The sequence below is a fragment of the Fusarium vanettenii genome, assembly GCF_000151355.1.
Source record: "Fusarium vanettenii 77-13-4 chromosome 8 genomic scaffold NECHAsca_17_chr8_1_0, whole genome shotgun sequence".
NCBI classification, from domain to species: domain Eukaryota; kingdom Fungi; phylum Ascomycota; class Sordariomycetes; order Hypocreales; family Nectriaceae; genus Fusarium; species Fusarium vanettenii.
The window spans coordinates 268,776-291,751 of record NW_003315868.1 but is presented as its reverse complement, the minus strand read 5'-3'; the positions used below and the strand labels follow the sequence as shown (position 1 = coordinate 291,751).

The following is a 22,976-nucleotide window of genomic DNA, read 5'->3' as shown; positions in this document are numbered from 1 at the left end:
GTTTGGAGACGATCAGCTGCCGGCTTCCGTATGCAGGAACATTCGTGTCGTTAAATTTATTGTTGTTTCAGACGCGTATTACAACCGAGCCACGTCGTTTACGCGTTTTGAGACTAGGGGCCCAACGAATACGCGTAAATATCATGATCTGACAAAATCTTTTTTTGCTAAATTACTTAAATTGGGGTATAGGGTGAGTGGTGGTTAATGCCGCAAGACGGAACTTTGTTTCTGTTTCACTCATCTCGAGCACATCGGTTTAATCTCACAGGCCATTATTTCGAGCTGTTTAATATCGTAGTACCTAGGCTGTAGCAACTTGGCATCGATTTACAAACAAGGCCTAGCAGTAATTCTGTAGAAAAGCGGAAATAACCATTGCCTATTTCATCCACGACCGTTTAGATACGTACCCCGTTTGAAGTCTGAATAACCTCATCTACCTCACTACGTACCCTAAGCCTGATCATATGAAGCTCCCCTTCTCGCCAAATGCGGAAATCCTAGAATTTCCCATTGGTCCGTGATTTAAGCTTGAATCTGCTCAGCTTGAGGAGGAAGGAACGAGATGAGCTTCAGACAACGTGTGATAAATTCTTAATTTTTGCTTTTATCCATGTCTAACCCTTTCCGGACATTATTGGGCATACCAGGCCTCAAATATTCGATTAACAAACTTGTGTACAACTCCGCCAACCAACACCGTAAAACACCGCAGTTGACCGTCCAAAACTCACTCAGCGTCGGGAAACTTTGACGGCTCTTTCCATGACTCAGGGGCTTTGCAAAGGTGTAATTCCTTCCCTTGGGCCTTGTATGCCACTCTGTTGCTGCAATTCTGACAAATCTGCTCAATATCAAACGACCACCCGGCCACATAAGGAGCAGCCACTCCACAGACCGTAGTAAATAAAAGGAGAACCGCTTGTAGACTGAGAAGTCAGCTTCGCTCTAAAAGCTGCCAGAAAACTCACTGTGTGGCGTTTGACGGTTTCTTCCTGACACGAGTCTCGGTACGACGATGGCAGAACGGACAATCGATCGATTCGGGTTGATCTCCAAGCATGTGTAAAGGTGTAACTGTTCGGGGTGTAACTGATCGAGGCGTGATTGACATGACCTCCAGACTGGACACATATTCGATACGATTGTCTGGTGTTTCCAAGACTGGAGGCTCGACTCTGACAATGGCGTTTGAAACAACCTCTGGAAGACAGTCGTCGTTGATCCGGCTCTCGTGTTGGATCAGTTGGCGTTCGTTTTCAACTGGTTGGCGCTCGTGTTCGATCCCAGGCTTCGCTGTAAAGGTATCTGCAGATGGAGGTATCGGCGTTCCCAGTGGTGAAACCGTCACCTGGGCTAAGGGATTGTATCGTTCCGACATTGGAGAGACAGCAAACCCATCCGAGGTGAGGGCAGACATGGTCGCCTCGGAATAGGTGGGCGGAGGTTGGGGACTACCAAGTCAGCGGGCGCCATAATCGGAAAGACGGAAGTACCTTAGGGTTCTTTCAGGATCCATTTTGCAGGTTGCAGATGAAAAACAGTCTAAGATGGGGGACAGCCATTTTTAAGACCTGATCTGCGGACCCAGACCGGTCGTATAGGAAATGAGATAAGGGCACGGCATTATAAATCCATGGACATCGGAATAGTCCGAGACGTACTAAACATACCGGCACATCCGATACGCTGATCGCCCTGAAAGGCTAGTATCAGGGGCAGATCAACGTCACGGCCACGCGTAGATTACGAGGAAACAGGCTGTCAACAGGCCAAATGCCGAACAAGAGTCAGTTAGGAGAGACCGGGAGCGAGACCGAGACCGAGAGCGGGACCGATTGATCTTGGCCAATTATAGGGCTGAGTGGTCCACGTAATAAGCTTTGCAGGGCTGTTAGCTTGGGCTGAGTCGTTAGCCTGGGATGCACTGCTTCAAGATTAAGCGTATCTTGGATCTCGACTCAGATGCGTCAGTTGGTATTTGACCGAGTATGAGATTTAAAAACTGAGCATTTCCCTGGGTTTGAACATTATCCTCATCAACAATCATCCTCACATCACATCTCATCTTTTGCATCTCATCTGATCTACAATGGCCTCCACACTCAAGAAGATGGAACCTTTCTTCCCTACCAAGTCCAAGCTGCCAATTCATCTTGCCCAGCTTGTACTGGCCATTACTGTCGTTGCCCTGTCTGGAGCCCGGCTTCTCATGAAAAATACTCCACGCGGTCGCTCAACAACCATGGGCCTGGGAATGGTATGTGCTCTCCACTTTTATCATCATTTCTAACAAATTCAGGGCGCCAAATCCATCGTCATCATCGGGTATCAGCTCCTAACCGAGCATGTTGATCGTCTCAAACGATGGGGAAGCCTCAAGGCTTACTGGATTCTCAATGCCATGGAAATTGTTTTCTGGGCAGCAGTTGCATTCATGATGATCCAGGGTAACCAAAGAATTTGCATTGGTACAAGCTGCGCTATCGGTTGGGTTGTGTGTGTGCTGGGAATCTGTCTGAGGTATGTTTTACTCTTCTCCATTTGACAAAGCTAACCAATCAGTATTATGGCCAAATATGCCACTGTGGTTTGCTTCTTGGACTGGCGATATTTCAAGGAGAACGGAGTGCCTCGTGGAACCAAGCTGGAAAAAACTCAAGACGAGGAGTCCATGACCACCATTCGTGTGAATCGGAAGTAGAACAAGGCTGGTGAATAAAGTACAGGTTAGACTTGGAATGGATAAACTAGAGTGGTCATACAACTGAGTGGTCATACAACTTTCTTTAAAGTAGCGTTCTTTTATTAGTTTATGGTATATGACGTTAAATTACTTCAATGATGATTGCATTGGTCTGAACCTCTATCTATCCCTAGACCCTCATGCCATTTGCCTCATTAGCTCCAATCGCCACCAATGGCCATTCAAGCAGACATTTCCACTCCGGATCAATCTTTTCCATGATATCGGAGAGAATCGGCTTCCCCCAACCCCTCAAAAACCAGTGATCCAGCCCAGTGTGGTGTAAAATGACGCAGTAATGCCCAATGACGCAAAGAGCAATCGGATGATGTCGTCGTACAAGGTCCATGAATTCTGGTTCCAAAGACAAGGACCAACTCATGGCGACTCGAAGATCTGGCATTCGGGTTGTTGCGACGCAATTTTCAATCCAATTGATCGATGAAAGGATTGATTCTCGGCATAGATTGGTGGTTTCCGGATCAAACGCGTTGGGTATCTCGAGTTGGCGGAGTTTCTCAACCATTGCTGATAGAATTGGTGATGGTTCACTCGCGTCGCCTCTCATAAAGAGCATTCCAAGCTTGCTGGCCGTCAAAGCGTCGTTGTAAGAGTTGAGAATATCGCTCATGCCTCGAATTAGGAGAAAAACGTCGACAAGATCATCGATTCGTGGCTGCTCGTCTCGACTCGGTGTACTGAAGCTTGCAAAGGCGCAGATATACAGCAACGAGGAAGCAACAAATATTTCCGGGCAATTCTCTTCGGTGATGGTCGGAACAGCCGTTCGGAGGCCTACCACGGCCTTGTTCTGATGCTGAGAGGCGCATATCGAGAGAGTAGGTCGATCAGGATGAAGATAAGCAAGATGATGTGCCGAGACTGACAGAACCTGATGGAGGAGAAAGGCATGAGCGAGAGCCAACTTTGGTACCTCGACCTGCCACACTTGTTGCAGTTCATTCGCCCTCGGGAGTGTCAAATAAGTCGAAAACGTGTAGTGGTGCATCAACTCAAGATCAGTGAGCCATGTACTCTTTTCAACTGGCTCCTGACCCGTGACAAACTTTGCAAAGTAAGGATAGGGGTCAGGGCTCATGGATGGAGAAACCCAATCTCTGCGTAGGTCTGTCTGGCTGCCATTCTGCTCTAGTTAGATTGACTCTTTTTCAAGTGAACCACGAACCTTGTCAGAATCTCGAGATCTAGAAGACGATCTTGCTGCATCCGGATGTTCCGGAAAGATGCAGGCAACGCCGTGCCTTGAGCAAGCGGAGCATGGTTGTTTTTCGTCACACTAACAATTAGCAGCTGCAGTGAGGAGGACGAATAACATACCTTGACGCGTCTCTGCTTGCATCTTAGGCATCCCTTGCGGGACTTTTTGTATCCCAACCTCGGCATGATTAATCACGGTCTTGATCACTTGGTGGACATCACTTTGTGGATTCACTTTCTGAGGAATGGAGTGGAGATGAGATAAATGCATCCTGCTTAGTAACACGCGATCGTAAAGATCGGCGGTCCAGACCAGGAATAGGTCATCCAATTAGATGACGCGTGGCCTCACCCCACATACGTGTATGGATACGCGGATGCGGACGTGTCCCTGTAGGGCTGCGTCGCTTGACCTTGTCGAATGCCGGCTATTCTCTTGTTGGTGGTAAGATTCGAACAAGTCATCATCAAGTGACCCAGCCTTACTGACCTAGCCTTACTGCGTAGTAGTGGCCTGCAGGTCAGTGAAGAGGCTGTTCAGCTTCACCCTGGTCATCACAGTCCACCAATCGTGGTGGTTGGATAGAGGTTAGTGCTGATAGTGCAACGAATCCTTGATCAACAGGGCTGACCCCGCTGTGACCACATCCATGGATGCTTATAACTGCCTGCTCTGCTCCAGTGTTCAATGTGATGTTGGTCAGACACGATGGCTCCAGAGAAACCCAACCTCCCAGACGACCTCAAGGACGACAATCGAGATGTCGCCGACTTGTGGAAAGATGCTCTCAAGGCATACAAGGGTATTGTGGGTTTCGACCTTGAAAAGAAGTTTGACAGTGTGGATGCCATGATTAAACAGGGGACCCATGAGATGAATAATTTTCACAAGTTTCGACACAATGAGAAGAAAGTGGACAAGTTGAGGACGCTGTTTGCGACGAATGTTGACTACATTGAGAAGGGGGCTCAGCAACTTATTGCAGCTGCTGTTCCAGCCTTTCCTCCGGCTGCTGCTATCGGCACAGCCATTACCTACATGTTGGGGGTAAGTACTGTGGTCTGATGAAGAATGAGCTGACCTTTTAGGCATGTCGTCAAGTTTCTGCAGATTACGATGTTGTTGTTGTGTTCTTTGAGGACATGAACAGCTTCCTTCAGCGGATTGTCATTCTTGAGACCAGACTACCCCAGTACAAGGCGTACCAGAACTGTCTGATGGATGTTTTTACGTCTTTTCTCAAGATGTGTGGTTATGCGCACAAGTACATTGAGCTGGGTCGATTCAGTGAGTCTCAAGACATCCCAGTGAACAGAGCTGACCATTGCAGAGAAATGGATCTCTAATCTCCTCAATGGCGAGGATGGCGAACTTGGAGGCGCTCGAAAATCGATGGACAAGAAACTTGCACGCCTCCAAAACGCCACCGAGTTTGCAATCCTGGGGAATACCGAAGAGCTTCAGCGGATGTCCCAGGAGCTCAAGACCAACCAAGATTCGCACACCGCCATGCTCCAACAGCAAATGGAGGTCATGGGATCCATCCGAGACACTACCGAAAACATCCGCAATGACATGGCCAAGCTTCTCAAAGCGTTCAATGAACAGAAGAAGGAAAAGGGCGGTGAGCGGGGAAGAACGGCGGCTGTTGACCAAAGCAAGCCACCATCCGCTAAGCGTATCCGCAACGTTTTGCCTGAAGTTGAGGGTGACGATCACGAGTATCACATCCTGAAGGACACCATCGTCAAGGATACTTGTAACTGGGTCTTTAACGAGGCACAGTGGGAAGAATGGATGGCCAAGGAATCACGCTCTCTTCTGGCAATTACTGGCGAACCTGGCACGGGAAAGAGTCATATCGGAGCCACCGTGTACGAAAAGTTCCTCGAGGAGGCCCAAAAGGATTCAAAGCATACTTGTGCGGCTCACTTTTACTTTCGAGAGCAGAGCGAGAGCCTTTCATACTTCATTTATGCTCTGATCACCGTCATAAACCAGGTTGTCGAGCAGAATGCACCGATCTGTGAGCTCATCAACACAGAGTGGCTCAAAGATGAGGTTGCGATTGATGTTTGGGACTGGGATGATCTGATGCGGAAGCTTTTGGCTCCGGCTTTCAAGAAAGGTTCCAAGAATCACTTGTACCTCATGCTTGACGGCATCGATGAGCTCGAGGATATGGACACGCTCATTGAGTTTCTGGAGATTATTAAGGAGCAAGAGCTGAGGATCTCTATTGTCACTACCTCGAGGCCCACTGTCCTACCCAAGCTATCCGAGGTGGCTTCTGTTCTCAACATCGAGGTCAACAAGGAGAAGCAGCTGGATGATCTCAAGGAACTGGTTTGGAACCGTCTCGACTCTCTGAGTGCTCTGCGCAACTTTGGCCGTTACGTGAAGCAGAGAATTGCTGACAAGGTTCAAGAGTTTGCACCAAGTAAGTTATCCCCCCTTACATGACTTTGCTAACAGTTTAGACATGCTTTACGCTGAGCACATGTTGCTCCAGTTGAATGATCTCGGCCGCGAAGGTGCTGTTCTTCGAAGCCTCGATAAACCACTTCCAGGGGATCTTCATGATCTTTACGAAGCTCTTCTTACAAAGTGCTACCGCCATCTTGCATCAAACCATGAGTTTCTGGTCAACCGGCTTCTTCACTGGGTTGCCTATGCTTTCCGTCCATTGTCTCTCAATGAGGTTGTGTCTCTGCTGAGCACCTGGGCTGAAGGGGGCGAATCCGACATTGAAGAGATCCCTCGACCCCTGACCAAGTTTATCCGAGTGGGAGACCCTGGAGCTGATGCAGAGGCTCGAGCAAAGATTCAATCTCAAGGAGGATGGGGCACTGCTGTGAACCAACTTGAAAAGACTCAGGATGCTACCCCTGATGCCATCTACGACGACGGTACCCTCCCTGTCAAGTTTCACGAGCGTTCAATGAGATCCTTCTTCCGTGAGGCACCACGAAAGGAAGAAACGCAACGATGGAAGCCGTCTGAGGCGCATAGACAACTGTTTCTTGACTGTGCTAAGATGGCTCGTAAGGATAGCACTGTTATTCCGTCACTCAGACAGTATGCGACCCGGTATCTCATTAGCCACTGGAGGAATATCAAGCTCGAAGAGCACTCGGATGAAGAGCAGGTCGAAGTCATGGAGGCTTTTGCCCTAGCCCTTCTGAACAAGTACTCGTACTCCACCTTGTTGGAACAGCAAGAGGCTGGATACAAGGAGATCTTCCCAGATGATGTCTTTGGCAAGGTTTCTCAATGGGCAAAGCTCAAGGTTACCCTCAGTCAAGAGGTTACCGAGTGGTGGGCAGATTTGGCAGAGAATCCTCGAAACTGTCTGGTTCCTCTTGCCAAAGCTCACCTCAAGGGGTTATACAATGCGATCAACACTAAGGAGGCAGTTAAAAGGTTCAACAGAGTGAGAGATGCACTGCAGCTTGTAAGTTTATGCCTCAGTTGACGTCCAGAACTAACCGTAACAGAGCAACATGAACGATCGACTTGTGGAACAAGCCAACAAGAACTTTGGAGATGAGGTTGGAGATACCTCAAAGCCTCTGTCTCCAGCACAGGCTTCCCTAGCCTTGGAGGACCTTTTTGAAGACATTGAGATGGGAGCATCCGGCTATCGTGCTGTTTCTACACTACTTCTCAACTTCAAGCACTACGGACCAGCTGAAGAGACTTGTCTCAAGGCTATCGAGAAAGCAGAGGATCCCTTGGAAAAGGTCAACTCTTATGCAGCCATGGGACGTATCCTCATTAAAGGAAACCCCGAAAAAGCCTACGAGTATGCCAAGCTCTGCATCGAAAATCTTGATCCCTCGATGCCTCCTTGGGTCCAACGATCGTCCAACGTCACCAAGGCAAGAATTGAAGTCAAGCTGGAAAAGTTTGAGGCCGCTGCTGAGACTTATACTCAAGCCAAGTTGGTTGATCCTAACGGCTTGACCATTGGAGACGTCCTCGATGAAGAAATTGCCATCTTTTCCAACAACGAAGAAAGGAAAGGCTTCATGGATATTCTCAAGAAATGGAGCCCCTTGGAGAGATTGACATGGATGGCCTGGCAACACGAAACCGAGGGCCCTGATCGACACCGCGTTATTCGAGATGCTGCCATCAAGGCTGGCGAAACGGATTTCCTCATTCAAATGTATGAGGAGTCGATCAAGTACCTTGACAACGTCAATGCAGCGGCACCTCTACGCTGTGACCTCGCAATCGCTCATCTAGAAGTTCATGATGATCCTGCAACGGCTAGAAAGGTGCTGGACGAAGTCCTCGACAGTGGATCTACAGGCTGGCCATATGCCGTAACAGATGAACTCCCAGAGTACACTCTTGAGCAAGCTATCGGTCATCAGTCAGAGATGATCTACCGTCTGTTCCGACAGTCTCGCGATCCAGAGGTCAAGAGGGATCTCCTCGAGTCTCTTGAAGGCCTCCTGACGAGGCCCCTTCCTCTAGATGTCCCTCCCAACTCTGACACCTATTTGTTCCTGCGTAATGTTACAATGGCACGGATGTATCTCAAGATGGGACCTGCTAGGGAGGCTCACAAGAGCCTTCAGGGGGTTATCGACACCTGCATCGATGCTCTGAGCGACAAAGTGGGATGGAATGATTCGGCTAACCTAATCTTTCTTGCTACAGCCTTGTCCATCATGGCTGGAGCTGTCAAGAATGGGGACAAACTCATCAGAATGGCCCGAATTCTTGTCTCGGCTAGATTCAGTAGTCTGACCCCTGACGCAGAGGACGAAAGTGAGAGTGAATCTGGAGATGAATCCGAGAGTGAGTCTGAATCTGATGGCAATGGAGAGCCTGCGGAAGACTCGGATGAAGAGGAACTGGAGCTGCCTACTAACGAAGGAGATCTCCTTGGAGATTTTGGTGTCCAAATTTGTGACGGACCGTGTATCCCCAACAAGCACTTTTACTGGTGGGGAGATAGGTCTGCATATCAGTGCTTGATCTGTTTTGAAGGATTTCTCTGTGAGGAATGCTATGAGAAGAGACAGGCTGCAAACAAGGGGGAACCCCTGAAATGTCGTCACTTTTGTGGACAGGACCATGAGTACATCAAGGTGCCCATTGAAGGATGGAAGGGTGTCAAGGATGGCAAAGTAATGATTGAGGGAGAGGAGCCAGTTGAGTTTCAAGAGTTGTTGCGGCAGATTCGAGATGATCTGTGCAAGGAGGCATGGGACTCATTCTGGTACGGCTAGTTACGAAGCATATGAAAGCGTGCAATATGTAAATGAATATCTCTATAGTCTCTGTCTTGTTTAACTAGCGTGCTAATACAGTTCCTCAGCATCTGAGAACAGGCTTGATAGAAGTGAAGATGCGGGAAATAATAGTGTAAAAAGTTTGTAGAATGGAATGTTCGCTCGGGTTGCGGGGTGTGTTTAGACACAGGTGACTGTGGCATTGATCTAGGCGCACTGAAGATCGATACCGGTTCCAACGAGGGTCGCAACCGCAGGGGGGAAAAGGAACGAGGAGACAGCCTTGGCGACAATCTCAATGGCACCGCAGGCACCCTGCTGCTCCTTGGTATCAGATCGGAAAGCAATTCTCAGAGAGTTGGCCGTGATGGCACCGTTCTTGGTGATGGAGACGTTCATGAGGGATGGAACCTTGTGGCCCTTGGTGAGGGTGCGGCATCGGGAGTTTGGTCCGTCAGGGCAATGGCAAGAGTTGGTTGCGCCGCATCCATTGGGACCGACAGCTGGGCAGTTGGTTGAGATGGTCTCGGCGCAGCAGTCCTTCCAGATGTTGTACGAGTTTTGATCGGCAAGTCGTCGAAGTGACTCCCAAGCTGCCTCAACCAAGGCGTCGCGGTATTCATGCTTGCTGCCGCCGACATCATCCCAATGTCCCTCGATGGTGAGGGTAACAGAGTGGTCGGTGTGGCCGTTGAAGTGGCAAGGCTTGTTCTGAGTTGCGATGGCAGGGGGGCCAATGGTGACAGCCTCTTTGTTTCCGGCGGCTGCGTAGATAGCCTGCCAGGTATGAGAGAAGAGATCGAGGTCTCCGACATCAATCAGGTCATCGCTGCTCCTAACGTGAACGTTGAAGGCGTGGATAGCCGGAAAGGCGGCGAGGATAGGAATAGCAGTGGTGAACTTCATGATGGCTGAAGGATGACGGAGTGCTGGACAGATAGCTTGTGAAAGGAGTTTTGAGTAGGTAATAGAAGAGAAGTTGAGAAGGTGTTGTTGTTGAAAGATGTACAGGACGAGGTGACCATGGCAGCTTTATAGATGTTTCAAGCAGTGCATGAGACTTGGTTTACTTTGATATGTCCCTGGTACCAGTTGCCGAAAATACAAGACACAGCAAAGCAATCTGCCGATGTGCAGATGCCGGCAGAAGAACATGACCATCTCCATCTGCCGAGACAATAAACTAACTTTGAAGGTTATCACGGTCGTCAGATTTTGCCCTTGCAAGGTCAATGACATTCCTCTTATTCATCCCTGTAAAACCACCGGAAAGAACCGACCCAGCTTCATGGCTCTCTAACAGCTTAGAGTTTACCAGTCAAGCTAGTCCATAACTATGTAGCTCCGTGCTATCTTGTGCATGCACCGCCGTATGGTCCCTGCAGGCTAACTGCTGACTTCGGTCTTTCTGGTCTCGTATTCGACCCCAGAAACAACGCGGAACCGACGCGGCGTGAACTTTCACAGCTTTGCTGGTTCTATTTCTATATGCATAACCTGAAATCGGCCTAGTCGTCGTGCCACGGGGTTATGGAAATTAGGCTTGCTCATTTACTGTTATTATCATGAGTTGACGCGTAACGCTTTATCCTGGGGAACCTAATTCTGCCGCGAGCTAAGAGTTTGAGACTCGATGAGCGGTCTTTGCTTCGAGCCTAGCCATCGACGGCCATTCCGAACAGTACTTTTGAAATCGTATGACCCAAGGGAAGCTGAGGCCAAGATCTTTAGTTAGCGGCGTTAGGGACCGAGAGGTCCCTTGCTTTAGGTACGATCTTTACGATAGGCGTCCTTGCTATTCAGCCTTTACCCTGGACCTCGAGACGAGATTTGGGATAATGAGAGTCTAAGAACATTTGGGGGAGGATTTTTCTTCAGTATAACGGCGTCTCCAAAGGAGGCCTTTGACCAGAAATAACGAATAATAAAACCTTCACTTGAAAATTCTCACTCACATCAGTATTAAAATCCAGTGCTGAAAAATTCCATAACAAAGATATTGGGTAGAAGACCTAGAACTGGATTACACAAGTAGATCGGAGCGAAAAGGAGCCGAGTATGCAGGCCGGGCTAACTGTGCAAGCTTCTCCCACTAACTGTACCTATCCGGCATGCGCCACGGCCTTGCCCCCAATAGTGCGCCGAGGATCTTGGAGAACATTTTGGAAGACCAAAGAGGAGCTAAATTAACGTTGTCGTACGCAGAAGGGGACTTTTCTTACCAGCTAGTGCTGTACTTCGTCTGCTCTTGGGACATGTCTGCCTCATTCTTTTGATGCATAAGCACTATGATAGTCTAGAAGGGGCAGTGATATAGATGGCATAGAGGGTGTCGTCGCAGGCTGTGTTCAAGACACGGGAGCTCTCTGAGAATCCTTGTTGGAATCGGGTGAAGTTGACCGAGAAGGGCTTCTGTGATTGGTAGACATTATCAGGGGCCGATTGCTGTCAGACTTCCGAAACAGCTCTTTGTAAGGTTGGCTCATCCCTGCCTTTGTCCATATCCCGGGGAAGAATAGTCTACCCCGCAGCTAAATCGTGTCCTTAAACAACTCAAACGACAACCGCAGCTTTCATCGCAAGCCATCTCCCTAGTCACTATCATGGCGCCTAGGATGTCACGTTTGTTGAAGCCGTTACTCGGGAGACGAGGCATAGCTGGCGCTTCACAGCAAATCCCATCGCTTGCCATCCTTGATGACTACCTGAACACATCAGCACCACACTTCGCCAGCATACCATCTTCACAGCTACGCATCACCACCTTCAATGATACTATTGTCCCTTTCAATGATGCCGAGGAAGCGCGCCTAGTTGAGAGGCTCCGCCCTTTCGACCTCATCTCCGCAGTCCGCGAACGAACCGCTTTCCCAGGCTCTCTACTCCACCAGCTCCCCAACCTGAAACTTTTGTTAGCCACTGGAACGCAGTTTGAGATGTTTGATCTCGCAGCGGCTAAGGGACTGGGGATTATTGTCGTCGCTGCTCCTGGTCTTGGCCGAACCGATCAGACCGGACCCTCGCGGCCCAATATCAAGAAGGGCAGAGTCCATCCCACAACACAACACACCTGGGCCCTGATTTTAGCCTTGGCACGAAACGTTGCCGCCGATGATGCCGCGATCAAGGCAGGTACTGGCTGGCAGAGCGGACTCGCGACTGGCCTCCCTGGTTTGACCCTAGGCGTCGTCGGGCTGGGCCGTCTCGGCGCAGCCGTGGCCCGTGTTGCCCACCTTGCTTGGGGCATGCGCGTCGTATGCTGGAGCGAGAATCTCACGCAGCAAAAAGCTGACCAGATGGCCGTTGCCGTCGGTTTGCCAACTGACGGTGGAATCGAAGGCAGTAAAACATTTCAGGCAGTGAGCAAGGAAGACCTCTTCCGCAGTGCCGATGTCGTGAGCATGCACTACGTGCTGAGCGACCGTTCACGCAACATCGTCGGCCCGAAGGAACTTGATAACATGAAACCGTCAGCACTGCTTGTCAACGCATCACGCGGGCCGTTAATTGACCAAGAAGCCCTATTGAATACGTTGGAGCAAGGCAGGATTCGAGGAGCTGCGTTGGACGTTTTCGATATCGAGCCACTGCCACTGACTAGCCCATGGAGACGAGCTAACTATTGGGGTCGAGATGGACGTTCTGCTCTTCTTACAACGCCACACATGGGATATGTTGATGAAGGTCTGATGAATACTTGGTACGCTGAAACTGCAGAGAACGTGGAGCGTTGGGTCCAAGGGCAAGATGTCCTTCACCGCCTAGCCTGAAGGACCAGTCTACTTGGTATTCCGGCATGAGACATTTATAACTGTATCTTATAACGGTTACAATATATTTATGTCACAGTAAAAAAACCTCAATTACTACTTACTAGACTAGCTTGCTGATTGTTTAAACTTGCAGCCTCACATAACAGCCTTATTCCATCATGACTATATTCCATCTGGTCCCTGATAAAGATACTCTCGCCAAAGATCTCGACCGCTAACCCATAATTTTCATCCTCGGCTACTTTTCTGCCTTTGGAATCAGTGATAGTTCCGCCATCGATAAGATATTGAACGGTGGAAACCACGGTCTCAACTGGGGTCAACTGCTCAGCCGGGAACGCCCTCCACATCTCGCTCGTCAGTAGGTTTGTGCGGATAGTCCCAGGGCAAATGGCATATGTTCGAATGCCGTCCTTGAAAAATGGATAAGCCACCGATCGCATGAATCCAAGTACACCAGCTTTGGAGGCTGTGTATAGAGGATTAAACTCTTGAGCATACTATGCTTCATCAGTTCCGTGACCAACGATTGATGTCAGTGGGTACGTACAAAGCTTGCAATGCTGGCTGTCATTATCAGAACGGGATCTTGGCAAAGGTTTCCGGAGGCTAGGAAATACTGTCGTGCAAGATACGAAGTGTTGATGACGGCTTTCAGGTTGATGTCAATGCTCAGTTGGCGTGGTTCTGGCGGGGGCAGGAAGCTTGCTTTCTCGTAAAAGTTGTCGTTCTGAAGAATGCCAGCATTGGCAAACACCACATCAAGTCGACCTTCAGCTTTGAAGATATTGTCAAAGGCAGAAGATAGAGATTGGAAAGAGTTGACGTCAGTTTGAGTGAACCGGAGTTCTGGGTTCTCATGGACGGCAGCTGCACCGGCAGTTTCGTTGAGATCTAGAATATAAACTCTCCAACCGGCTGTGGCTAGCGATCTGGCAACAGCCAAACCCATTCCTGAAGCGCCACCAGTGATGATGATGACTTTCTCTGTAGGCATTGTGAGATACTTCAAGGTTGAATAGCAACAGAAATGGGAAGAAGGTGAGTGTTGGCAACTGGTTTGGGCGACGTTGCTAATGTTGCGTTGCATGACAGCTTGTTCAAAGCCGATACAGTTTAAGTACAACTGATAGACTACACCTTTGGCTATCAGGATGTGGGGAAATCTGGGGTCCAAGATTGTGTTTCGCCATCAATTTCCGGCGGGATTTAATTCCGTGAGCATGAAATGTCGGGTTTAGCGTCCGCGGCGTCAAGGAGAAGTCCCGAGGTCCTCGGTGCAGTCAAGCCATGCCAACCCATCACACATCAATAATATACCAAACTCAGGGTTAGAGGGTCTTTGTTGGCAACGTAGCCTGCTAACACTTGGCTTTACTTGACTAATCTGACGACTTGTCTTGCGCATCACTGTACCGTCACAGGTTGCAACAGTGTCAAACTCATACCACAAGGTGAAATTGAGCCTTATACGTCAAGTGCTAATGGATTTAGATCTCTATGGTACGGGGACGCGTCGTGGAGTGGACTAACCCCTGTGTCTTGGTTGTAGATCATTCAAAGTCTCGCTGGCCGGCCGAACTCTTGCAAAGCTCTTGATTGATGGAATTTCAAGTCAAAAGGCAATACATTACATGACATCAGTTGTCAGCAACTTTTGGGACTAGCGGTATTTAAAAGTGCATCTCTTTCTACTACCTCAATCGTTCTAACTACCCTTGATGAATTCCAAGAACTGCTTGCTGAAAGGATAATCGGTGTAGCCTTTAATTGCCTTTGGCGTGTAGAAAGTTGCGCGATCGTACTTGTTGAGCTCCAGTCCTCTCTGGATCCGGAATGGAAGATCTGGCGTAGAGAGGAAATATCTCCCAAACGGAACCACGATATCCTTGGTGGGATGATCATGGTCCACAAGCCTTCGTGCACTCTCAGGGGTATACCCGCCAGCGATCAACAGCGGTCCATCCCAGATGTCAATGGCAAAGGTCAACTTGTCGGTGCTGCAAGACTCGACATCTTGTGCACCAGCAATCCTGGATTCTATCAAGTGAAGATATGCAAGATTGAACGGCTTCAGCCTCTCAATCAGATCTGAGAACTGTGGGATCGGGTCCTCCATCCGCATGTCGTTGTAAACGCTCCAAGGACTGAACCTTATGCCTGTTCTCTCGGGGCCAATGGCATCACAGACTGCTTCAACCACCTCGACGGCGAACCGGGAACGTTTCTCAATGCTACCGCCATAGATGTCGGTTCTTTTGTTGCATTTGTCCTGGATAAACTGGTCGATAAGATATCCGTTTGCTCCATGGAGTTCGACGCCGTCGAAGCCAGACTCAATGGCATTTTTAGCGGCCTGCGCATAAGTCTGAATACACTCATGAATCTCGGGGATGGTGTATGGTTTCGGCTTGGGTCGGACTGAATCCGGGGCAACGTCGCTAGAGCTGCGAAACGTAATCCCCTCCTTCTCTGCGACGTCGGGATCAGCAGTTCGGCCGAGTGCCCAGAGTTGGCAGAATATGAATCCTCCTTTTGCATGAACAGCATCCGTGACAGGTCGCCACGCCTTGATCTGCTCATCAGTGTAGATGCCAGGTGCATTGGCGAATCCTCCATGTGCCGGAGAGATAAAGGTGCCTTCTGAAATTAAGAGTGTGCCGGGAACAGATGCCCTTTGGCCGTAATAATCCTGGAAAGAAGGCGTAGGGACATGCTCATCCGAGGCTCGATAACGAGTCAGAGGACACATGGCTATACGATGGTGAAGCCTCATGTTGCCAATCTTGATGGGTTTAAAAAGCCGAGAGTTGGAAAGATCATTCGCCACGTTGGGCTCATCTTGAACGGATTGTGTGATTGCTGCCATTTTGTTCAACCTTGATTTCGTTGTGTCAATAGCTAGTCCAGTGTATGTAGCGAGTCAACGGACGTTATATAGCTTGGCTCTCGACGGATCCCCTCAAGAGACTGGCGGATGGAACATGAACTTGATTAGTAAAAGTAACAGAACATGTACTTCCAATGGTTGTACATGTGTCATGTTTGTCATGTCCGGTTGGGGTCAAGCTTCTCTTGCGAGGAACTGACTCATGGACAGCCCTTGCGTCTAACGGAAAAGGATTCCGCGGCAATGTGCAGGACACCCATTTCTAAATAGCCTAGTCTCCTGCCGAGAGCCGTGGCAGGTGACCGAACTCATGTGTGTGCAATGCGTTTGGTCTGGGGAAATTGCGGGGAGAGATAACGTGCGGAGAGGGAATCTGGGGATGTGGGTCTTGATAGGGGTCGAGATCGAGACCATCTGTGCGTCTTTCAGCAGTACCATAAGTACAGCAAGCATGCCAACTATGGTCAACCAATTCAAGGACACCGCTTCGTTGGTATCCCTCAATCGAGATATTCATCCAAGTCTTTCCAAGATATATCCTTAACGGCGTTTGAACATGTTTGCCCGTCTCAAGTCCAAGATCCGGGGAAAGACGATCAAGCGGTTGCTCTCCACGAGCTGCGCTATCGTATGAAATCCCTATGCGGCCTGTTGACCATACTCTAACATCACTTACAGTCCTTCTGTCTCTACGGCTACGATGCGGGTGTCCTTGGTGGCATCCAGGAGACCGAACCATTCCTGCATGCCATGGGTGTAAGTCATCATTCCAAGCCGATCAAAGAAGAACTTGCCCCTGACATTACTATCAGTATCCAATCGGAACCTATGTCATTCCAATGATCGCATCAGCTTATACTCTTGCCGCTACCGTTTGCTCGCTTGCAGTAACCGTGATTGGCATGCCTCTCGGTCGTCGCAACTGTATCCTCTTGGGAAATCTCTTTGTTGTTATTGGTGGTAGTCTCCTGGCCTCAGCATGGTCCGTTCCTCACATGATCGTTGGTCGCATCTTTTGCGTGAGTACACTTGCATTCCCATGATCCTAGAGACTGACCCCCTTACAGGGCATTGGAATTGGTGTGAGTATCTATTACAAACATTAGTCCCTTGAGCTTATCACTGATTCGAATAGTTCATTTCCTGCTCCATCCCTACCTACCAAGCCGAAATGAGCACCCAACACGAAGAACGCGGGCCTGATGTTGCTGTCACCTGCATTTTCTTGGTTTCGGGTGCTGCCATCGCGTATTGGATCGACTTTGGCTTCACTCGCATGGACAACCAAATCTCTTGGGTAAGTGGTGGCTCAAGGTGACCATTCGCAAAGATCTAACCATATGGCAGCGCTTCCCGGTTGCTCTCCAGGTTCTATTTGCTGTTTGCGCTGGCAGCATCGTGCTTCTGCTTCCTGATACTCCCCGATGGTACTACGCAAAGGGCTATGAAGCGGAAGGCGATAAAACCTTGTGTCAAATCTTTGACGCCGAGGTCCACGATGAAAGGGTTCAGAACATGAAGAACTCTATTCTGACCAGCATCGCCTTCGAGTCTGAGAGCGACAAGGGGTTCAATCTTTTGGATCTTATCTGGGACCGTAGCGATCTTCGAGTCGGGCGTCGCATTCGAATTTCCTTTCTTATTCTGGCCATCCAGCAGATGATGGGTAAGTCTCCTGGCCTATGAAGGATTCTGTTCTAATCTATTCAAAGGTATCAATCTTTCCGTCTACTACAGCACAGTCATCTTTGCTCAAATCGGTCTGTCACCCTTCATGGCTCAGCTCCTGGCTGCAATCATGAATACTGCCTTTGCACTTGGAACGGTTCCTCTCGTTTGGACTGTCGAGAAATTTGGTCGACGTAGTATTCTCATGTGGTCCGCAGTTGTTTTGACAATCTGCATGGTAATCTTCGTTGCAATGATTGGCATTTTCAATCCCACCCTCGCTACTCAATGGACAGCGGTTGGCGCCATCTTTGTCTATAATACAGTATTCGGCTACGGTTGGATCGGTATATGTTGGCTTTACGGTCCCGAGGTAACGCGTCATGTTGGATGCCTCATGCGATTCGCTAACACCCTTGTAGATTGCGCCCCTCAAGCTTCGACATGCTGGTGCAGCCGCCGGAGCCTTTGGCGAGTGGCTCTTTTCTTTCATTACAGTATTTGCTGGTGGTATCGCACTTCAGAATGTCGGTTGGAAGATATGGATTTGGATGGCATTGTCTTGCTTTGTGGCAATCTTTTTCGTTTATTTCATGTGTCCCGAGGTAAGCGTAGACATTGCCCTGGAAAAGGAAAACACTAACCATAAGATAGACTACTGGAAAGACCTTGGAGGAGATTGATGTGCTCTTTGCTAGGGAAGAGGTCAAGCATACCATCTTGGCGGAACGGTTGATCATGCAAAGCAGTGCTGCGGCAGAGAAGGGGCAAGTGACATCACTGCATGTCGAGGAATCCTGAGCTGTGTTGTAAAATATGAGGCACTAGCACGACGAGGTGCTTTGGAAGTCTTGAATGGCTGATTGATCATAAATATCGAGACCAAAGTCATATTGCTTCTCGTTTTCTATAATGCACGTTTGTACAATGTCAAGGCCACTGTGTTGGTTGGGATATGATGCCATGATGTGTTGATGTGTTTATTATGGCTAAAGCCCTGGCCTTGATGATAACTGATCCAGAAGATCATACAATTCTGTCAATTATGGCTTCTAGAATCTACTCCCCTCCGAGGCACTTCGTATGATGCTTATTTACTACGGCAAGATTATGTTTAGATTCTTTATCAGTATAGATATTCTTTGACTCTTTTATATAACTCATAGCTTCTACTACCTGCACAGAAATGCCCTTTTATGTCACTAGATATTTAATTCTCATTATTTCTTAGTGTTCTAGAAAAGTTTCTTGTCCTCAATTGCAAACTACTTAAGCTTCTCAACATCCATACCATCCTTGCCACCCATCCGCTTGGAGGCATCCCCTACCACGAGGTTTTCATAACCAATCATGTATGTCATTGGTAACGCCATGAACCTATCGCAGTCATCACTCAACGCCGCAGCATATTCTTTGCTGTTGTAAAAGGCCAGCCAATCGTCCCACGTTCTGACCCAAAGCTGGGCACAGCCATCGTAATCCAAAACACCCTCTCCCAGGCTTCTAGCTCGCTCCTTCATCTCGGGCGTTTGGTGGTGCTAAAGGACTCAGTTTATCTGTTCAACGTTTCTTATCATCTAATAGCATACCTGTGCATATCGAACGATGTGGTTCCGAAATGCAAGCGTGGCCACAGCTAAATCAGCATGCACGGTCTGCCAGTGGCCGAAAAAAGTATCATAATCGATTGAATCGATCTTTCTGAAAAAGACGGACACTTTGATGCAGGGTTGGAAGTTGGGGTGAGAGTTGTAATCCAACTCAGGATGGGTGAAATGATGATCAATTTTTTGCCAAGGCATGTTGAACTGAGGATTGACGTTATATTTCAGGTCTTGGATGGATTAAAGAACAAGTAAGCTCGTATCCTCGAAGAGACTTGAATAATTTATTGTATTGGCGTGACAGTAATGTTATCCCATGGCAGCTTGGCCAAATATGAGGCTTCAACTACTGGGGTTTAGACTGCGGGGTTGTCGGAATTAAAATCCGTGGCATTTCCCGGACCATGCCGAGACTATCACCAGAGAGCCAGGAAATCCCACATCCGTAGCAAGAGCTGGGAGGGATCCAAGACTACTAACCGCAGCTGGTTCGAACGTACAGGAAGAAAAAATCATGCCCCCGAGACTGGTTTTCCTAAAGAGCTAAGGCATGCGAAGTGAAAGACGCAGCCATGTGATCAAGACGGTGGAAAGTAGCAAACAGCAGATATTTATGGTTCGGTGTAATAAGGTTGTATTAATATTTATTAATCCTGCGAACGACGGTGATAATGGATGTTTGGGGAACATGAACACTATTTAACGTTGGAGGGATTAAACATCGCTTACGTTGAGTTGTCTCAGAGCATTGCAGCTTGGCAGGGGCTCTACTCTAGAGAACATAGATAACCCTCCCGTTCCCAGCGCCTTGTCTGGGCTGCCATTCGGGGGCCTTGCAGCACACCTCGACCTATGTCTCTCTCTATTTTTGCGACCAGACTTTGCGCAGGAATGTTTCTAGACTCGTAAACTCATAGTCAGGCAGAAGCTGGTTCCATTCATTTGTCGCAGCCCATGCTCCTCGGGCGGTCGCGATCAGTGTGCCTATCACGACAGCCCTGTTGAACGCCTCCTGCTGGTCCTTTGGGAAATCAGACATGGTTGTATCAGGCAAAGCTGGCAACCAGTTTGTTTTCAGGACACCCGCTTGAAGGTCGTTCTCCTCCACCCATTCGATATTCCATGACTTCCCTATGGAGTGTATATTAGTGCGGTGACCTAGGGGGGAAAAAGGAGGGAGTATCAATTTACTTATTCGACATAAAGACCACACACTTACCTCGAATTTTCTCTCCCAGCTCTAAGAGGCGAGCGACTGTAACTTCACTTCCTATCATACCCCCTACCGTGGGCCATTCACCTTTGTACTCTACCGCACGAACAACGACTGCTACGATGTCCTCAACAGCGGTGTATGTCACCTTACTCTCCAAATGCGTTTGATCTACGATAGCGTGCATATCCTTGAAGTCGAAGTTGACCGGAAAGAGGGCGACATGCTTGGTTGTCGAATGAGGATAGCCGAGGTAGTTCATGAATAGTCCGGGATGAAATAACGTGTACTCCAAAACCTGTCATACCTGTATGAATAGGTGCCGGATTTAAATTAATTTGACTCAGAAAAAGACATATTGCTTACCTTCTCTCCCCGGTTAAGTTCTTGTAAATATGTGCGGACGTCGAGTTTGCTGGCGTACCAAGGCACTATATTCTGAATTTCTTCGAGCTTTGTGCCGCTATTGCTCATGATTAGTCACCGTGCAGTACTATGTTCATTTGGGGCGTTACATGGACCACTCGCTAGCAGCGTATCGTTTGACTCCTGCGTCGACGGCAGCATTGATCAAACGCTTTTGGGCGGCTCCTTTTGGATCCTTGTGAGCTATGAAGAAGCATAGGACTGTGTGAACGCCGCTGAGAAGTCGAACCAACTCTGATGTATCTTCGTAATTTGTCTGTACCCATTGAACCCCCGAGAGTGTTGGAAATGATGAGGGAGTCTGGAATGTCAGCTGCGTTGTACTTGAGTTTCAGCAAGGATTTAAGGGGCAATAGTACCTTCCGAACTAGACCGACTATCTCATGCCTGCCAGCATCGACAAGCCCATCCAAGATTTCACGGGCTAGCTCTATATCACGGCCAGAATAGTAAGTAACTGAGAATAACATTGTGAAGTTTGAAAGGCAACATACGTCCAGAAGCTCCCGCAATGGCAATCTTGACCATGATGAGTGCAAAAGCGTGGGCGACTATAAACGAAGTTTCCACAGTAACCGCTTGATATCACTTGAATTGGCTGGACCAAAATGGATGAATTATGTTGGAAAAGAGATGAGAAGCCCTCAGATGTGGTGGTAAGGTGCTTTATAGACAAGACGCCATAAGCATTGCAGCAAGCGGAGTTTACGTCAACCGACCTGTGGGTCTCGGCGTGAGTGGGATAGAGAGGGGATTGTGAGCTGGATGCCACACTCGACTTCCCTTGTTGCGAAGTACGAGTTCATCATTCTGGACCTTCTCTCAGCTTCTTTTGCTCTAACCCTGAACTGGACACCAAACGTTCATGCGTCGCAGCGGCATGGCCTAAGCAACCTGTGGCTCTAACAATTTACTGGCGAGGAGAAGCGGACTACATTCGTTGCGTCGAATGTTGAAATTACGAATCATGGGCCCATCTGCAAAGCTAAAGCGTGACGGAGCGGAGTTTGCGGGCTGCCAGGGTTGACCGAATTATGAATTCCACGTTATCACCGGTTTCAGTTCCGATTAGAGTTGCTCTATTGCTCTTTGAAGTTAGCCTGAGCCCCCCAGCGCGTTTCTTGCGAGGTCGATCTTATTGGATCCACTACATTCTCTTAACAGAACATCTAATTGAGTAACAGTTAGACAACGCATCTAATGCAAATGGATGACAGGCGTAGCAGTCTCTGTGGGAGCTAACTATGTAGGGAGTACTCCGAAATCCCTGTAAGTTGTGGGGTAGTGAAGTGGGAACAGATACCTCCGACACTACGCATGGGCAACGCCGAATAAAACCCCGAAGGAGTTACACAGGACCGTCAATGTCAGTCATGAACTCTACAAAGAGTCCGTCCTCCCGGTGTCTGGCCCTCCGGCGCCTCATGTGGTTTCAACATGCATGTAAGTTTAGAAAGGATGTCCATGGCAGTACCTACTCGGCTAGGAGCTGATCAGTCACTCAGTCAATCCTTACCGGAAGGTTGGCATTAAGCAATTCATTTCTGCTTCTTCTTCCAGTGGTTTCCAAAGATCAATTCCTAATGTGATCTCTGAATAAGTAACTTGATACGCCTCCGCAACGCTGTAGGGTGGAACCAATCCGGGTAAGGCCGTGACCGAGTCCGCCCAAGGAAGGCTGGGCAGTGCTTATCAACAAGGCCCCTCAGCTGTAAAACCGACGAGCGCTGCGTTGCGTGAAATAGCATTCAGGAAATTAAGCCGGATTAAAATGTTGAGGTGATCTAGTCGCGGGGCGCCATGATTGTAGTCCTCGTATGCTCTTTGCGTGAAGCTCTGAACCTCTGTGCGTGATTCAGGGATGGGCAAAAGGAGACGGCCTTCTGCTTCTGTGAGAATGTCGCTAACTCCTGTCCTTCCCCCAATCCCGCCACATGATCTGCTAGTTACCATCCGTTGCGTCGCTTGCTGTGCATGTGATATGATGCTTCGAGGTTGGCAGAGAGATAAGTCCAGCACGTCTCCTCTTAATCCTTTGAAGAATGGCCACCTTGCCTAGCGCAGGTTAAAGAGGCCAACTAGTACAAACTACGTAATCTGTACGGATCTGGTGCTAAAATCTCAATAGCACGCGTCAAAGTAAAGTCATTGTGACCGGATATATCGGCGATTAGCGTTCCTTCCG

General features: G+C 48.7%; 11 protein-coding genes across 11 annotated transcripts; 4 read left to right on the top strand and 7 right to left on the bottom strand.

Moving 5' to 3' along the window:
- Nucleotides 1-683: 683 nt before the first annotated feature.
- Nucleotides 684-1,423, bottom strand: NECHADRAFT_101167 (uncharacterized protein; the record flags this gene model as incomplete). Its single annotated transcript, XM_003046848.1, has 2 exons — nt 684-932; nt 975-1,423. 2 exons carry the CDS (start codon nt 1,421-1,423, stop codon nt 734-736), a joined length of 648 nt encoding a protein of 215 aa, XP_003046894.1. The 3' UTR covers nt 684-733.
- A 672-nt stretch (nt 1,424-2,095) lies between these two features.
- On the top strand, nt 2,096-2,707 carry NECHADRAFT_45925 (uncharacterized protein; the record flags this gene model as incomplete). The annotated part of the gene is made up of 3 exons (XM_003047022.1): nt 2,096-2,263; nt 2,306-2,526; nt 2,569-2,707. The coding sequence occupies 3 exons, from the start codon at nt 2,096-2,098 to the stop codon at nt 2,705-2,707; spliced, it is 528 nt and encodes a 175-aa protein (XP_003047068.1).
- Nucleotides 2,708-2,879: 172 nt separating this feature from the next.
- On the bottom strand, nt 2,880-4,153 carry NECHADRAFT_83339 (uncharacterized protein; the record flags this gene model as incomplete). The annotated part of the gene is made up of 3 exons (XM_003046847.1): nt 2,880-3,885; nt 3,936-4,060; nt 4,094-4,153. The coding sequence occupies 3 exons, from the start codon at nt 4,151-4,153 to the stop codon at nt 2,880-2,882; spliced, it is 1,191 nt and encodes a 396-aa protein (XP_003046893.1).
- A 523-nt stretch (nt 4,154-4,676) lies between these two features.
- On the top strand, nt 4,677-9,214 carry NECHADRAFT_83338 (uncharacterized protein; the record flags this gene model as incomplete). Its single annotated transcript, XM_003047021.1, has 5 exons — nt 4,677-5,015; nt 5,057-5,255; nt 5,299-6,408; nt 6,449-7,422; nt 7,466-9,214. 5 exons carry the CDS (start codon nt 4,677-4,679, stop codon nt 9,212-9,214), a joined length of 4,371 nt encoding a protein of 1,456 aa, XP_003047067.1.
- A 210-nt stretch (nt 9,215-9,424) lies between these two features.
- On the bottom strand, nt 9,425-10,123 carry NECHADRAFT_83337 (uncharacterized protein; the record flags this gene model as incomplete). Its single annotated transcript, XM_003046846.1, has 1 exon — nt 9,425-10,123. The coding sequence occupies one exon, from the start codon at nt 10,121-10,123 to the stop codon at nt 9,425-9,427; it is 699 nt and encodes a 232-aa protein (XP_003046892.1).
- A 1,778-nt stretch (nt 10,124-11,901) lies between these two features.
- NECHADRAFT_6160 (uncharacterized protein) lies at nt 11,902-12,972 on the top strand (the record flags this gene model as incomplete). The annotated part of the gene is made up of 1 exon (XM_003047020.1): nt 11,902-12,972. A coding segment is annotated over one exon (1,071 nt), but the record flags the coding sequence as incomplete, so codon positions are not given.
- Nucleotides 12,973-13,172: 200 nt separating this feature from the next.
- On the bottom strand, nt 13,173-13,987 carry NECHADRAFT_28041 (uncharacterized protein; the record flags this gene model as incomplete). The annotated part of the gene is made up of 2 exons (XM_003046845.1): nt 13,173-13,490; nt 13,541-13,987. Coding segments are annotated over 2 exons (765 nt in total), but the record flags the coding sequence as incomplete, so codon positions are not given.
- A 711-nt stretch (nt 13,988-14,698) lies between these two features.
- On the bottom strand, nt 14,699-15,859 carry NECHADRAFT_46448 (uncharacterized protein; the record flags this gene model as incomplete). The annotated part of the gene is made up of 1 exon (XM_003046844.1): nt 14,699-15,859. One exon carries the CDS (start codon nt 15,857-15,859, stop codon nt 14,699-14,701), a length of 1,161 nt encoding a protein of 386 aa, XP_003046890.1.
- Nucleotides 15,860-16,436: 577 nt separating this feature from the next.
- NECHADRAFT_83333 (uncharacterized protein) lies at nt 16,437-18,349 on the top strand (the record flags this gene model as incomplete). The annotated part of the gene is made up of 9 exons (XM_003047019.1): nt 16,437-16,508; nt 16,559-16,636; nt 16,693-16,899; nt 16,948-16,962; nt 17,016-17,177; nt 17,228-17,546; nt 17,593-17,921; nt 17,971-18,153; nt 18,203-18,349. The coding sequence occupies 9 exons, from the start codon at nt 16,437-16,439 to the stop codon at nt 18,347-18,349; spliced, it is 1,512 nt and encodes a 503-aa protein (XP_003047065.1).
- Nucleotides 18,350-18,813: 464 nt separating this feature from the next.
- On the bottom strand, nt 18,814-19,350 carry NECHADRAFT_83332 (uncharacterized protein; the record flags this gene model as incomplete). Its single annotated transcript, XM_003046843.1, has 2 exons — nt 18,814-19,086; nt 19,138-19,350. 2 exons carry the CDS (start codon nt 19,348-19,350, stop codon nt 18,814-18,816), a joined length of 486 nt encoding a protein of 161 aa, XP_003046889.1.
- Nucleotides 19,351-20,014: 664 nt separating this feature from the next.
- Nucleotides 20,015-21,319, bottom strand: NECHADRAFT_46166 (uncharacterized protein; the record flags this gene model as incomplete). Its single annotated transcript, XM_003046842.1, has 6 exons — nt 20,015-20,283; nt 20,372-20,663; nt 20,732-20,828; nt 20,881-21,092; nt 21,151-21,221; nt 21,286-21,319. 6 exons carry the CDS (start codon nt 21,317-21,319, stop codon nt 20,015-20,017), a joined length of 975 nt encoding a protein of 324 aa, XP_003046888.1.
- Nucleotides 21,320-22,976: the final 1,657 nt, after the last annotated feature.